Below are 16,151 nucleotides of genomic sequence, written 5' to 3'. Positions count from 1 at the left end.
GGCAGCTCCCTCCATCAGTGTGTGAATGTGTGTGTGAATGGGTAAATGTGGAAGTAGTGTCAAAGCGCTTTGAGTACCTTGAAGGTAGAAAAGCGCTATACAAGTACAACCCATTTATCATTTATTATATGAAACAGTATAGTTTACACAGTACAGTATATATTCTGTACAATTGACCACTAAATAGTAACACCCGAATAGGTTTTTCAACTTGTTTAAGTCGGGTTCCAATTTAATCAATTCATGGTAATGTGTGTAAGTACTGTAATTTGTTGTGAAATCATGCACTGTGTTGGTTTTGTTCTGTGAACAAGGTGATATTCATGCACGGTTCCTTTTGTGCACCAATAAAAAAAACATAAGTTTTTCTTGAATTTGAAAAAAAACAAAAAACATTTTAATTTTCACTAAAGAAGGGTTCGGTGAATGCGCATATGAAACTGGTGGGTTCGGTAACTCCAACAAGGTTAAGAACCACTGATATATATTAAAAAAAAAAAAAAAAAAAAAAAAAAAAAAAAAATATATATATATATATATATATATATATACACATACATATATATGCATACATATACAGGATACACACATGTCAATGCATACATACATATACATACATACATACATACACATACATATATTATATATATATATATATATATACATATATATATATATATATATATAGCCATCTCAATCCAAAAAGCATTTGCATACTGAAAATGCACAAAATGTGGATGTAGGGAATTTAGATATCAACTTTTGCCATGTTTTCTGTTGATTTCAGTTTTTCTTTCTTTCAACTAAATCTTTAAATGCTTAATCTTGCTTCTGAATTGTGCCGATGATCCCTAAGCACAAACACTGTAATTGCTACATGTGGTGATTCACTTCTTTGTATTCTGACTTTGAGGCATGTTCTTCTCTTGTCTTTATTTTTCCGGACGTTTGCAGCATCAACTTGGGGCAAGTACTTTTCTGTTCTCATCCTTTTGCAAATGTGATGTTTCTCCTCCTTCCGCTCGAAACATGTTGACGCCCCTTTGCGTGGCGATTACGCCGAAAGCTCCGCCGGTGATGGCTCCATGAATGACTTTGCTGTGAAAAAGCTTAGGGACGCCTCACAGGGTGTTATTAGCGGTGACTCCGGTTTAAAAACCATCTGTCTTTGGAGCGTTTTTTTCACCACTTTGATGTGTCGCCACACGGCACTGCTGGCTAATGGTGCAGTTATCCCAATAGATGAGATTTTGACTGAGTGATATGGCCTTTGTGTCATTACTTCGCTGCTATTGAAAGTCTGTCAACGTTTACGGGGCTGTTTAAAGCCGCGGAGACGTTTCGCCGCAGAAAGTGTGAAAACCAGATCTTTTTAAGTGTTCTTTCTTAATCAATAGTCATGTTTAAAGCAGTTAGTATATTCACATGTAGTGTGTCTTCTCGTGACCTTGCTTTTATCTTATATCCGCTCGTAAACTCTTTGTTTTGTCTTTAGGGCTCCAGTTTGTCGGCTTACTGAGCTGTTTTGACAGTTCCTTATCTGTTTTGAAGTAGCATCTGCATTTCTTTCTGGGCCGGAGGGGGCTGTTTTCGCTCTGCATAAGAGGACTGTTTTTGCTTGGATTCAGACCTTGCTTGGCGATGCTATTGTTACGTTGTAAGGGCTGGTCTCCTAAAGCTTTAGTAAAACTGGGCCAATTGCTGTTCTGTCTCGGTGGTCCTTTTTACTCAACATACAGTACAGGCCAAAAGTTTGGACACACCTGTTATGTGTGCAGGGGGAGTCGTGAAGGCAAAGTTCCACGAGGGTGTAATGTATATATATATATATATATATATATATATATATATATATATATATATATATATATATATATACATATATATATATATATATATATATATATATATATATATATATATATATTTACTAGGTTAAAGAATGGAGTGTGACCAAAATCCAACAGTGTGTCGTGTTAGACTAGGTGTGGGTGATTACCTGTGTATTTTACCTATTTTTGACTCCAGAGGAGGGCCAATACATGAAAGCAGTCCGTGGGGGTAGGCAGATTGTTTGGGTGAAGGGCGAGGCAAAGGACGTCCGTGTCCAAGTGGGTGTCGAGGATCAAAGAGGCAGTCCGGGAAACAAAGAAAGCTATAACTGACGAGACGCACAGCTCGTCGACACGGGGACGAAGGCAGATTGCTGGGGGGGACGATAAAGAAGAACAATGAAAACGCAGAGAGAGAGAGAGAGAGAGAGAGAGAGAGAGAGAGAGCATAAAGCTGGGTAGTCGGCTTACGGTACACGAAAGAAGATTAATTTCCGGCAAGGATCCATGGGTCCACTGGTCTATATACAACTCGCCCTCATTAATCCCAGGTGTGTAGATTGCTGATCGCCCACAGCCTTTCAGGCATGTGGGCATGATGCGGCCAGTGCAAGCAGGGGCGTGACTCGGCGCGCTGCCAACATAGGTGCTGGCATACCCAGCTCCCATAGAAAAGGGGGTTTGAGCCTGCGTCGTGACAACACCATCTCAATTCAATGCGTTTTCTTTATTTTCCATGACTATTTACATTGTAGATTGTCAATGACGGCATCACAACTATGACACCTGTGATACGAAAACAATTTCAGACTGCCTCTTTAAGATCATTAAAAAAATTCCAAGAGTGTGCAAAACAGTAATCAGAGCAAAGGGTGGCTATTTTGAAGAAACTACAATATAAAACATGTTTTCAGTTATTTCACCTTTTTTTGTTAAGTGCGTAACTCCACATGTGTTCATCATACTTGCCAACCCTCCCGATTTTCCCAGGAGACTCCCGACTTTCAGTGCCCCTCCCGTAAATCTCCCGGGGCAAACATTCTCCCGATTTCCACCCGGACAACAATATTGGGGCGTGCCTTAGAGGCACTACCTTAAGCATCCTCTCTCACCCGTCGTCACGTCTGCTTTTCCTTCATAGAAACAGCATGCCATATATGCGGCTTCTACACACACACGTGATAATGCAAAGCATACTTGGTCAACAGCCATACAGGTCACACTGAGGGTGGCCGGATAAACAACTGTTACAAATATAGATAGATAGATGGATAGATAGTACTTTATTGATTCCTTCAGGAGAGTTCCTTCAGGAAAATCAAAATTTCAGCAGCAGTGTACAGAGTTGAGATCAATTTAAATAAAAGTAAAAAGTAAATAATGGTGGTTTAAATGGAAATAGAGAATTATTACAATAAGAATAAAAAATAAAAAGCAACAATTGGAATAAAAATATAACAGTAAAATAAGAATATAACAAGACTAAGTAGGCAGTAATGACCATGTTATGAAAACGTTTTGCACTGTTATTGTTTTGCATCCCCTGTCATCCTAGTACCCCCAGCCCCCCGCCCCAGAGAGGAGTTGTACAGTCTAATGGCGTGTGGGACAAAGGAGTTTTTGAGTCTATTAGTCCTGCACTTGGGATGAAGCAGTCTAGAACTGAACAGGCTCCTCTGGCTACTGATAACGCTATGCAGAGGGTGACTGGCATCATCCAGGATGCTCACTAGTTTGTCAACAGTCCTCTTCTCTGCGCCACACTGTGAACCCACACCAAACAAAAATGACAAACACATTTCGGGAGAACACCCGCACCGTAACACAACATAAACACAACAGAACACATACCCAGAATCCTTTGCAGCACTAACTCTTCCGGGATGCTACAATATACAAGCTACCACCAAACCCCCACCACATCTTTGTAATTCGGAGGTCTAAAGGTTGGCAAGTATGGTGTTCATTTATAGTTCTGATGTGACAATCTACAAAGTAAATAGTCATGAAAAATAAAGAAAACACATTGAATTAGAAGGTGTGTCCAAACTTTTGGCCTGTACTGTATATTTCATCCAAAATAATTTGGGGGTGACCAGTGAGTTTTATTCCTTGAGAGGAAGACTGGTCACGTGCAAAAATTGGGGGCTTGTACGGGATTAGAATCCAGGACCTGTGGGCATTCGACTTAAGTTTCGGACCAGACCACCAATGCATCAATCCTTATCTTTCCCCATACATGGTAGTGTGCCATACCAAATTTATTCATAAGAGAAGGTCCCCATGCTGGATGACCATGTGTTATATTTACTGTATACGAGCAAAACCCCGCATTGAAAGCCTTGAAGAAACAGGCAATAAATCTGCCTTTCGTACTTTTACGTGAAAGACATCGTTTCATCCCCTCGCCACATTTCCATGACATTGTTCAAAGTCGGCGCCCAGTGATGACTTTTGCAGGCGGCGCCTCGCCGCTAAGTGTACTCTAAAAGTCCAAAACGTCTTCACTTTAAGAGCGGCGTGGTGAATGATGGCCGTTGACGCCTGTCTTGTCATTTACGAGATTCTAAACAGTCCATATTTTAGAGGGATTTAACGTTTACGACAATGTTGTTGCTCTGCATGCTAATTCGCTTTTGATATTGTCTTTTAGAAGATAATATTTGTCCAATTTCTGACTTTCTCCTCCTGTCTTTCTTCACGGGGTTCACAGGCCAAAGAGGCAAGTATTTCATTCTCCACCAGCTTCCTCCCACCATCCATTCGTGTTTGTCCAGCACCTCATTTCTGTCCAGTTTGTCATGTGTTCATGTGTGTGTGTGTGTGTGTGTGTGTGTGGGCCTGGTTGTTGTCTTCTACATGCTTTAGCACATAGGTGTCCAAACTTTTTCCACAGAGGGCCGCACACGGAAAAATTTAAGCATGCGGGGGCCATTTTGATGTTTTTCATTTTTAAACCATAACAAAATATATTGATTTTTTTTTTTCATCCTTAGGGGTCCTGGGGAGCATAGAGCTTGGGTGTCAAACTCAACTTATTTTGGCCCCTTGAGACAATATTAAATTAACATTAGAGCTAGCCTGCCGGTATTATACAGCGGCGGTGCATTCACCGCTAATTTTAATACTTACCAACCCTCACGATTTTCCCAGGAGACCCCCCCCCCCCCCCCCCGAAAATCTACCGGGGCAACCATTCTGTTGAATTTCTCCTGATTTCCACTCGGACAACAATATCGGCGGCGTGCCTTAAAGGTACTGCTTTTAGCGTCCTCAACAACCTGTCCTCATGTCCGCTTTTCCGCCATACAATCAGCGTGCCGGCCCAGTCACGTAATATATGCGGATTCTACACACGCACAAGTGAATGCAAGGCATACTTGGTCAACAGCCATACAGGTCACACTGAGGGTGGCCGTATAAACAACTTTAACACTGTTACAAATATGCGCCACACTGTGGACGCACACCAAACAAGAATAACAAACACATTTCGGGAGAACATCCGCACTGTAACATATTATCAACACAACAGAACAAATACCCAGAACCCGTTGCAGCACTAACTCTTTCGGCTACAATATACACCCCCGCTACCAACAAAACTCGATTTTGCATGTCACTATAAAGTTATATAAGCCCTGCTTGTTCAATATTCAATGCAAAACTTGTTTGGTTCCCTATAAAAAGGTTAAGTTGTTCAACTTTGGCCCGCGGCTTTGTTCAGTTTAGAATTTTGGCCCACTCTGTATTTGAGTTTGAAACCCCTGGCAAAGAGGGTTTCAGTTACTAAAATGTTAAAAATAAGTCAAATTATTATTATTACTTGTTTTTAATTTGATGCTAACAGTAAATCTCTATATCAACTTGGGATTGATATAAAGTAAAACAAATAAGGTTTTATGTATTTTCTGTCAAAGACAACTTTGTTTTTATAGTAAAACTGAAATATGCAGTATTTAAATAGATAGATAGATGAATAGATAGATAGATAGATAGATAGATAGATAGATAGATAGATAGATAGATAGATAGATAGATAGATAGATAGATAGATAGATAGATAGATGGATAGATATTACTTTATTGAGTTCCTTTATTTAGCAAATAAAGCCCTCAAACATCAACAATGCAGGACACCATTGATTTTAATTATTTAATACTTTTGAGTAATCACAGTGAAATGTTAAATAAAATCGTTCTAAATATATGTGAGATCCGAAAGGTTCCCCACTCATAAAGTGATGCATTTTTATTATTATTTTTTTTTTACTTTTAAAACTTTAATTTCAAGATCAACTTCCGATATATCTGTCGATTTTAAGTTTTAACTATTATTTTTGTTTGTTTTATGGTCTTTTGTCAAAACTTTGATGTTTTTATTTGGCAACCACACAACATATGCAATATTTTTTCCACATAAAACATTTTAAAGTGATCATTTTTAAGTAATAATTCATTATAACAGATTTTTTTGTCCTTTTTTTTTTGGAGCAATGGAAAAAAAAAATAGACAAAAACAAAAAAAAAACTGCCTGCATGGCAAGTTTGTGTCAACATCGCCACTTTTTCTCATTAGATTTCACCTCATTCCACTTTTTAAAAATGTTTTATTTTTATTTTGCAATACTATCAATTTTGCAATTTTTCCAGAATGTGTGGCAGGCCGGTAAACGATTAGCTGCGGGCCGCAAATGGCCCCCGGGCCGCACTTTGGACACCACTGCTTTAGCATCACCAAAATTAAAACACGTACAAGCAGTCATATACAGTCTTGGTCAAAAGTTTGTGTTGAGTTGTAAAGAACATAATGTCATGTCTGTCTTGAGTTTCCAATAATTTATACAAGTTTTTGTTTTTTTTGATAGAGTGACTGGAGCACACACTTGTTTGTTGCAAAAAAAAAAATCATGAAGTTTGGTTCTTTTATGAATTTATTATGGGTTTGTGTCAAGAGAAGTGGTCAAAAATTCAACCAGAAGTTTGTGGATGGCTACCAAAAGCGCCTTATCGCAGTGAAACTTGGAGGAGAAAAGGTGAGGCCTTTAATCCCAGGAACACCATCCCTACCGTCAAGCTTAGTGGTGGTAGTATTATGCTCTGGGCCTGTTTTTCTGCCAATGGAACTGGTGCTTTACAGACAGTAAATGGGACAATGAAAAATATTCTTCAGGACAAGCTAAAATCATCAACCCGGAGGTTGAGTCTTGGGCGCAGTTGGGTGTTCCAACAGGACAATGACCCCAAACACATGTCAAAAGTGGTAAAGGAATGGCTAAATCAGGCTAGAATTAAGGTTTTAGAATGGCCTTCCCAAAGTCCTGACTTAAACGTGTGGACAATGCTGAAGAAAAAAGTCCAACACATTTAGTTGAATGCACCAATTTTGTCAAAAGGAGTGGTCAAAAATTCGACCAAAAGTTTGTGGATGGCTACCAAAAGTGCCTTATTGCAGTGAAACTTGCCAAGGGACATGTAAGCAAATATTAACATTGCTGTATGTATACTTTTGACCCAGCAGATTTGCTCACATTTTCCATAGACCCATAATAATTTCATAAAAGAACCAAACTTCACGAATGTTTTTTTTTTTACCAACAAGTATGTGCTCCAATCACTCTATCAAACACAAAAATAAGAGTTGTCAAAATTATTGGAAACTCAAGACGGCCATGACATTATGACATTAAGTGTATGTAAACTTTTGACCATGGCTGTGATATTCCTTATTTTCATGAATATTATATATGTATAAACATATATATATATATATATGTATATATATATATATATATATGAATACAGTGGAACCTTTAATAAGGATATAATAAAGAAGAACAATGAGCATTGTTTTGATCAAAAATTTTACAAAACCTGTGGTCCAAACTTGTCATTACCCTTGCGCTTTATAAAATGCTGCAGATGATTTATAGAATTTTCCTGGTTTACAAGCTTCACATGCCACAAATACTGTACATTTTGCCTCATCACAATAGTTATGGACTCATTTGGTCGTTTTTTTCCTCAATAATAAGGCTGAGTCCATAATTATTGTTATGACGCAAAATGTATTAGTGCCATGTGAAGCTCGTTAACCAGGAAAATTATATAAATCGTCCGCAGCATCGTATAAAGCCCAAGGGTAACGACAAGCCCGGACCACTGCTTAAAAATTTCGGCAAACTTCAGTTCCGTGAGTATTTTAAGCAGAGGTCCCGACTTGCCATTAACCTTTCGCTTTATACACCGTTGCGGACAATTTATAGAATTTTCCTGGTTTACGAGCTTCACATGCCACTAATGCATTTTGCCTCATCACAATAGTTATGGACTCACCCTTATTATTTAGAACAAACGACAAAATGCACAAGACTCAGCCCCAAAACGAAAAAGGAAATCTGCAACTGCACTGTCTTTGTGCATTTTGTCGTTTTTCATCAATAATAATGGTGAGTCCATAACTATTGTGATGAGACAAAATGTGTTAGTGGCATGTGAAGCTTGTGAATCAGGAAAATTCTATAAATTGTCTGCAGCATTGTATAAAACGCAAGGGTAATGCAAAGTCTGGACCACTGCTTAAAATGCTCACAGAACTGAAGTTTGACGACATTTTTAAGCAGCTTTATACAATGCTGTGGACGATTCATAGAATTTTCCTGATTTATGAGCATCCCAAGTCACTAATCATTGTGCCTCATTACAATAATTATGGACTCACCCTTATTGTGAAAAAAAACGACCAAATGAGGGTGAGTCCATAACTATTGTGATGAAGCAAAATGTTTTAGTGGCATGAGAAAAAACGACAAAATGCACAAGACACAGCCCCAAAACAAAAAAAGGAAATCTGCAACTGCACTGTGTTTATGCATTTTGTCATTTTTTTTTTCCTCAATAATAATGGTGAGTCCATAACTATTGTGATGAGACAAAATGCATTAGTGGCATGTGAAACTTGTAAACCAGGAACATTCCATAAATCCTCCGCAGCATTGTACAAAGCACAAGGGTAATGACACGTCTGCTTAAAATGCTCACAGAATTGAAGTTTGCCGAAATTCACATCATGAGTAAACAAACGTCCGGTTTTTCCTGCAACTTTAGAGACTTTATTTCACAAACTTCACGACTTAAAAGGTTCCACTCTCCGTGTCACAGTCTCAGTGCCAACATTCCCATCTCCCAAAAAAATCTGCCTTTTTATGTGTTTTCCAAAGTGATGGAAACCATCCAGCTGGAGAACTTTGATGCCTTTGGTTACACCTTCATCGCTCCACGGTGAGTGGAGTTTTTTTTTTTGTTTTTTGTGGTTGTTTTCACCTTTTAAAAGTCTCGTTGAGCATGCCGGAGCAAACACGGTGCCGAGAGTGAAACTGACAGTTGCTGTTTCTTCAGGGATTACTGCAAAGAGCTGAAGTTGTCACTCAACAACACCCAGTTTCTCCTCGAATTCAACCAGTACATTGATAGGAACACTCCAGATGCATGTGAGTCATGCATCTCTCTCAGTGTTGTTGTTTTTTTTAAACCCAACATATGAGCAAACGATGGTGCGTCGGATTAGGGTACACCACCGTCGCCTTGATCAATGTACACTGTGTTGCATTGCTGCGAGTGTGTGTGTGTGTGTGTGTGTGTGTGTGTGTGTTTGCATGCACGGTGACGTCCTCAATCTTCCCCCAAATGGTCAGCGTCTGAAGGGCAGAGCGTGACTCTGCTCATTTGATTAGTCCGGTCTGAGCAGGGTGACATCAGGCTGATGGACTTAGCTTTCCGAGAAGCCTTATGTGGTCATTCTACATCGTGACTCATGGTGTTTGAAAGGTCATCATCTAATGCATCTTACCTCTGGTATAGCTTACCACCATTATGCCCCTGCTAATGGACACAGCTATTCCTGATCCATCCAAAGCCAAGGTTGCACTCGGGTCTTGCCTTGCAACTGCCTTTGAAATGTTTGTGCTCTGAAGATAGATTGATGCATGTTACACTGTTGTAAAGCCAATCTAGAACTAACAAAAACGCAGTTTGATAGGTTTATGATTAACGAAACCCAAAACCAGTGAAGTTGGCACATTGGGTAACTGGTAAATAAAAACGGAATACAATGATTTGCAAACTTTTCAACTTATATTCAATTGAATAGACTGCAAAGACCAGACATTTAATGTTGGAACTGGTACAATTTGTTCATTTTTGCAAATGATAGCTCATTGTGAATTTAGAACCTGCAACAAGTTTCAAGGGATGCTCATCAAACACTTATTTGGAACAGGTGGGTGCCACGATTGGGTCTGAAAGCATTTTCCATGAAATGGTCTGTCGTTCACAAATAAGGATGGGGCGAGGGTCCCCACTTTGTGAACAAATGCCTGAGCAAATTGTTTAAGAACAACATTTCTCAACAAGCCATTGCAAGGAATTTAGGGATTTTCACCATCTACATCCGTGATATCATCAAAAGTTTCGAGGAATCTGGAGATCCGTAATGCGGTACGGCATCAAAAAGCAACATCAGTGTGTAAAGGATATCACCACATGGTCTCAGAAACACTTCAGAAAACCACTGTCAGTCACTACAGTCGGTCGCTACATCTGTAAGTGCAATTCAAAACTCTTCTATGCAAAGCCAAAGCCATTTATCAACAACATCCAGAAACGCCGCCTTCTTCGCTGGGCCCGAGCTCATCCAAGATGGACTGATGCAAGGAGGAAAAGTGTTTTGTGGTCTGACGAATCCACATTTCAAATTGTTTTTTGAAAACTATGGATGTCGTGTCCTCTGGAACCAAGAGGAGATGAACCCTCTGGATTGTTACAGGTGGGTGCCATAATTGGGTATGTATGGGGGTGTATTTGTGCCAAAAGCATGGGTAACTTACACATCTGTGAAGGCACCATTAATGCTGAAAGGTACATACAGGTATTGGAGCAACATATGTTGCCATCCAAGCTCTTTTTAATGGATGCCCCTGCTTATTTCAGCAAGACAATGCCATGCCACGTGTTACAACAGCGTGGCTTCATAGTAAAAGAGTGCGGGTACCAGACCGGCCTGTCCGTAGCCCAGACCTGTCTCCCATTAAAAATGTGTGGCGCATCATCTATTCAATTGAATATAAATTTGAAAATTATTTGTAAATCTTTGCATTCTGTTTTTATTTACCATTTTTGTAAATATTAGGAAATAATGTATTATTAATATTTTACTAGTTATGTAAAGGCTACAGTTCATTTTAATTCATTGTGGCCCACAGTTTTTTTTTAAATCCAGATAATGTCAACAGTTTATATGAAAAGGTACAAAAAATAGGTTTATAAGTCCAAGGGGAAATACATTTTTACACCATTTTCTACAACATTGAAGTCAATTCAAAACTGCTATGTTGCTTCAGCATGAAATGAAAAATAAATAAATAAATAAAATAAAAATAAAAAATGGGCAAAAAGTACACCAACAAGGGCCTGATCGATTAAGATCCAGCTAACGTGTGCTAAACAGTGTGTCCAAACTTTAATATTGCACGTACTCTTTCACATAGTTTGCGTCCCCCTGGTTGGTTTCTATTTCATCTTTTGGGACTGACTTGTGCATCGCAATGGACATTGGAACTGAAAAACGAATCATTCAGAAACATCAATTTACGTTTAATGAAGGTTTTACTTGTAAACCACAGGAAAATACATAAGTCAAGACCCCTGAACGAGTCGCTATTATTAGTTGCGGCGCTATTCCGATATTTGGGACATAGGACAAGACATAGCTAGAAATAGTAATTTAACAAAACTGTTAAACAACTATTGTAACGACCGGTATGTTTTGTTATTCATGCTCTCATGTTTGCCAACATAAAATGCTGGAAAGATGATCGATAAAGAATGAGAAAGTCTTGTGTGTGAGAGAGAACAAGAAAGAATATGTGTTGCAATTGAACATTTTGTTCGCACAAGATTGGCAATAAAAGTTAAAAACAAGATTGGCAATAAAAATTAAAAAATGTGATTTCTTCTTTTGGACAGAACAACTCAATGAGCTGAAAAACGACACACTTAGTAATTAATTTTTGAATGCACCAAAATATCAGTTTGCATGCAAATGTTACTTTGTGTGCCACTGGGTGTGAGTTTTCCTTGCCCCTTATGTGGGCCTACCGAGGATGTCGTAGTGGTTTGTGCAGCCCTTTGAGACACTAGTGATTTAGAGCTATATAAGTAAACATTGATTGATTGATTGATTGAGCATTTCAGGCACCATGTCTGCGATCCTGTGCTCTTGGACCCTCCTCTTCAAAAGCTGAAAAATCACAGCTCTGAGGTCCACGTCGCAGCCGACGCAAAGCGAGGCTTTTTGGGGGGTGCACGCACAAAGTCAAAGTCCGGGGGAGGGTACGCGACGACTGTGGAAGGCTTTCCGGGTTCTTTCAATCCAATTCACTTTATTTATATAGCACATTTAAACAAAAAGAATGTTTCCAAAGTGCTGCACAGTCATGTTGAAAACAATATTAAAAAGAATATTATGCTCCAACGATGACTGAATAAAAACAAAAAATAAATAAATATAAAACCAATATAAAAACAATATAAAATAAATATGATAAAAAACTTATTTAAAAGGTAAAAGCAATTAAAACAGTAAAATAGATATCAAAATGTATAAAAAACACAGGCCCCCCAATCACCGACATGCCAGGCTCTTCCACTTTTATAACGTTTTCAGCAATTGTCTTTTCGTCAGTCCCACTCTCGCTCGTGCCCGTGCTCCAACATCAACAACCCCTCTCTCATTCCCGGCTGCTGCCTTAAACAGAGCGACAGGTGATTAGATAAGCAGGTGGGCCATTCATGCACCTGCCGCTGATTTTTAAAACCGGTCCTGGTACACCCCGCTTTGCTACAGGTCCGCAGGCCACGCCTCCCCTCCACAATGACGCTGCTTATGCAAGTTACGTGATCTGAGCGTATGCACCAGGCTTAAGACTGTGTACACAACTAAATAAGAAATGCAAAAGTGGTGCAGACCATCTTATTTAATTGAAGAATGCGCGTGAACTTTGTAGTTTATACCATGGAGACACTCGTTAACGGCAAGTTATTTTTATCATACTCCTACATGTGGCATTTTGCTATGTTTCGAAGCATGCAACAGACACCTACCACTTGTTCTGGACATTTTAAAGTACCAGTAGAGTGGATAAACAAGTTGCCTCTTTATTGAATATAGCATATATATATATATATATATATATATATATATATATATATATATATATATATATATATATATATATATATATCTGACGTATGACACCGGAAAACTGACAAAGTTTGCGACTTTAGCTGTACTGCACTAATTTTGTCAAGAGGAGTGGTCAAAAACTCAACCAGAAGCTTGCCAGAAGCTTGTGGATGGCTACCAAAAGCGCCTTATTGCAGTGAAACTTGCCAAGGGACATGTAAGCAAATATTAACATTGCTGAATGTATACTTTAAACCCGGTAGATTTGGTCACATTTTTCGTAGACCCATAATAAATTCATAAAAGAACTAAACTTCATGAATGTTTTTTGTGACAAACAAGTATGTGCTCCAATCAGTCAGTTGTAGAAAGTTTTGGAAACTCAAGACAGCCATGAAATTATGTTCTTTACTAGTATCTAAAAAACCCAATGGTTCCCCTGTTATTAAATACTAACCCCGTTTCCATATGAGTTGGAAAATTGTGTTAGATGTAAATATAAACAGAATACAATGATTTTCAACCCATATTTAGTTGAATATGCTACAAAGACAACATATTTGATGTTCAAACTCATAAACTTTATTTTTTTGCAAATAATAATTAACTTAGAATTTCATGGCTGCAACACGTGCCAAAGTAGTTGGGAAAGGGCATGTTCACCACTGTGTTACATCACCTTTTCTTTTAACAACACTCAATGAACGTTTGGGAACTGAGAAAACCAATTGTTGAAGCTTTGAAAGTGGAATTCTTTCCCATTCTTGTTTTATGTAGAGCTTCAGTCGTTCAACAGTCCGGGGTCTCCGCTGTCGTATTTTACGCTTCATAATGCGCCACACATTTTCAATGGGAGACAGGTCTGGACTGCAGGCGGGCCAGGAAAACACCCGCACTCCTTTTTCAAAAAGTTACGCTGTTGTAACACGTGCTGAATGTGGCTTGGCATTGTCTTGATGAAATAAGAAGGGGTGTCCATGAAAAAGACGGCGCTTGGATGGAAGCATATGTTGTTCCAAAACCTGTATGTACCTTTCAGCATTAATGGTGCCTTCACAGATGTGTAAGTGACCCATGCCTTGGGCACTAATGCACCCCCATACCATCACAGATGCCGATGACAGTCTGGATGGTTCGCTTCCCCTTTGGTCCGGATGATACAATGTCGAATATTTCCAGAAACAATTTGAAAATGTGGACTCGTCAGACCATAGAACACTTTTCCACTTTACTTCAGTACATCTTAGATGATCTCGCGCCCAGGGAAGCCGGCGGCGTTTCTGGATGTTGTTGATAAATGGCTTTCGCTTTGCATAGTAGAGCTTTAACTTGCACTACCAGATGTAGCGACCAACTGTATTTAGTGACAGTGGTTTTGTGAAGTATTCCTGAGCCCATGTGGTGATATCCTTTAGAAATTGATGTCTGTTTTTGATACAGTGCCGTCTGAGGGATGAAAGGTCACGGTCATTTAATGTTGGTTTCCGGCCATGCTACTTACGTGGAGTGATTTCTCCAGATTCTCTGAACCTTCTGATGATATTATGGACCGTAGATGTTGAAATCCTTAAATTTCTTGCAGTTGCACTTTGAGAAACGTTGTCCTTAAACCGTTTGACTATTTGCTCACGCAGTTGTGGACAAAGGGGTGTACCTCGCCCCATCCTTTCTTGTGAAAGACTGAGCATTTTTTTGGGAACCTGTTTTTGTACCCAATCATGGCACCCACCCGTTCCCAATTAGCCTGCACACCTGTGGGATGTTCCAAATAAGTGTTTGATGAGCATTCCTAAACTTTATAAGTATTTGTTGCCACCTTTCCCAACTTCTTTGTCACTTGTTGCTGGCATCAAATTCTAAAGTTAATGATTATTTGCAAAAAAAAAAAAAAAAATGTTTTCAGTTTGAACATCAAATATGTTGTCTTTGTAGCATATTCAACTGAATATGGGTTGAAAATGATTTGCAAATCGTTTACATCTAACACAATTTCCCAACTCATATGGAAACAAGGTTTGTAATAGGGGGAACTATTATTTAGATAGGGTTGTTTTTATTATGAAAAGAGGTGTTTTGAAACAGTCCATGCTGACCAACCACTCATGACACAAAAAGACAGACAACTCCCTGCCTCCAAAAACGCTTTGAACGCAGAGGAGGCCTTGCCATCCCACAGCAGTGTGTGGTTCCGCCACTCGCCACTGTAGTTCCTGACCACGTGTTGAGTGAATAAATTGGGAAATTGCCACTACATTACCAAAGAACACCACACAAGAGTAAATAGCAACGGGAAAATAAGCTCTCCGGGATAGCAGTGAAGATTCGGAACATTTTACGCTGCTCCAAAAGGCATTTTCATTCTTACGAACTCATGTTCCTTCCAAATGAGACTTCATTTAATGTCGTACTAAAATGAGATTTTCTTATTTAAACGGGGATAGCAGGTCCATTCTCTGTGTCATACTTGATCATTTCGCGATATTGTCATATTTTTGCTGAAAGGATTTAGTAGAGAACATCGACGAAAAAGTTCGTAACTTTTGGTCGCTAATAAAAAAGCCTTGCCTGTACCGGAAGTAGCAGACGATGTGCGCGTGACGTCACGGGTTGTAGGGCTCCTCACATCTTAACATTGTTTACAATCATGGCCACCATCAGCTAGAGCGAATCGGACCGAGAAAGCGACAATTTCCCAATTAATTTGAGCGAGGATGAAAGATTCATGGATGAGGATAGTGAGTGTGAAGGGCAAGAAGAAAAAAAAAAAAAGACAGGGCTGTGGGAGCGATTCAGATGTTATTATACACATTTACTAGGATAATTCTGGAAAATCCCTTATCTGCTCTTTGTGTTACTAGTGTTTTAGTGAGATTATATAGTCATACCTGAAATTCGGAGGGGTGTTGTGACCACCAGTGTCTCTGAAGAGCCAAGAAAGTCGCAGCTGCCTCTTTGACAGCTGCAGGAAGAACGACACAAGCTCCGCTCAGGTTTACGGTAAGAGCCGACTTATTACCACAATTTTCTCACCGAAACCTGCCCGTTGACTTGTGGTAGAGAAACATGTTCGCTTGACC

The 16,151-nt window shown here is 39.2% G+C and overlaps 1 protein-coding gene across 2 annotated transcripts in view; it reads left to right on the top strand.

The window, feature by feature from the left end:
* The window catches only part of LOC133562944 (voltage-dependent calcium channel subunit alpha-2/delta-1), a 311,591-nt gene that overhangs the window by 232,783 nt on the left and 62,657 nt on the right, over positions 1-16,151 (top strand). Inside the window, exons 23-26 of one of the 2 annotated variants that reach the window (XM_061916789.1) lie at positions 955-970; positions 4,105-4,109; positions 9,053-9,113; positions 9,231-9,322. In XM_061916789.1, the coding sequence (XP_061772773.1) occupies positions 955-970; positions 4,105-4,109; positions 9,053-9,113; positions 9,231-9,322 (174 nt within the window). Of the gene's footprint in view, positions 1-954; positions 1,800-4,104; positions 4,110-9,052; positions 9,114-9,230; positions 9,323-16,151 lie in introns of those variants that run through there. The other variant, XM_061916788.1, reaches the window with a different exon arrangement.

This window comes from Nerophis ophidion, linkage group LG12, assembly GCF_033978795.1.
Source record: "Nerophis ophidion isolate RoL-2023_Sa linkage group LG12, RoL_Noph_v1.0, whole genome shotgun sequence".
NCBI lineage: Eukaryota > Metazoa > Chordata > Actinopteri > Syngnathiformes > Syngnathidae > Nerophis > Nerophis ophidion.
The sequence above is the reverse complement of the archived record's forward strand: the minus strand, read 5'-3'. Positions and strand labels throughout refer to the sequence as shown.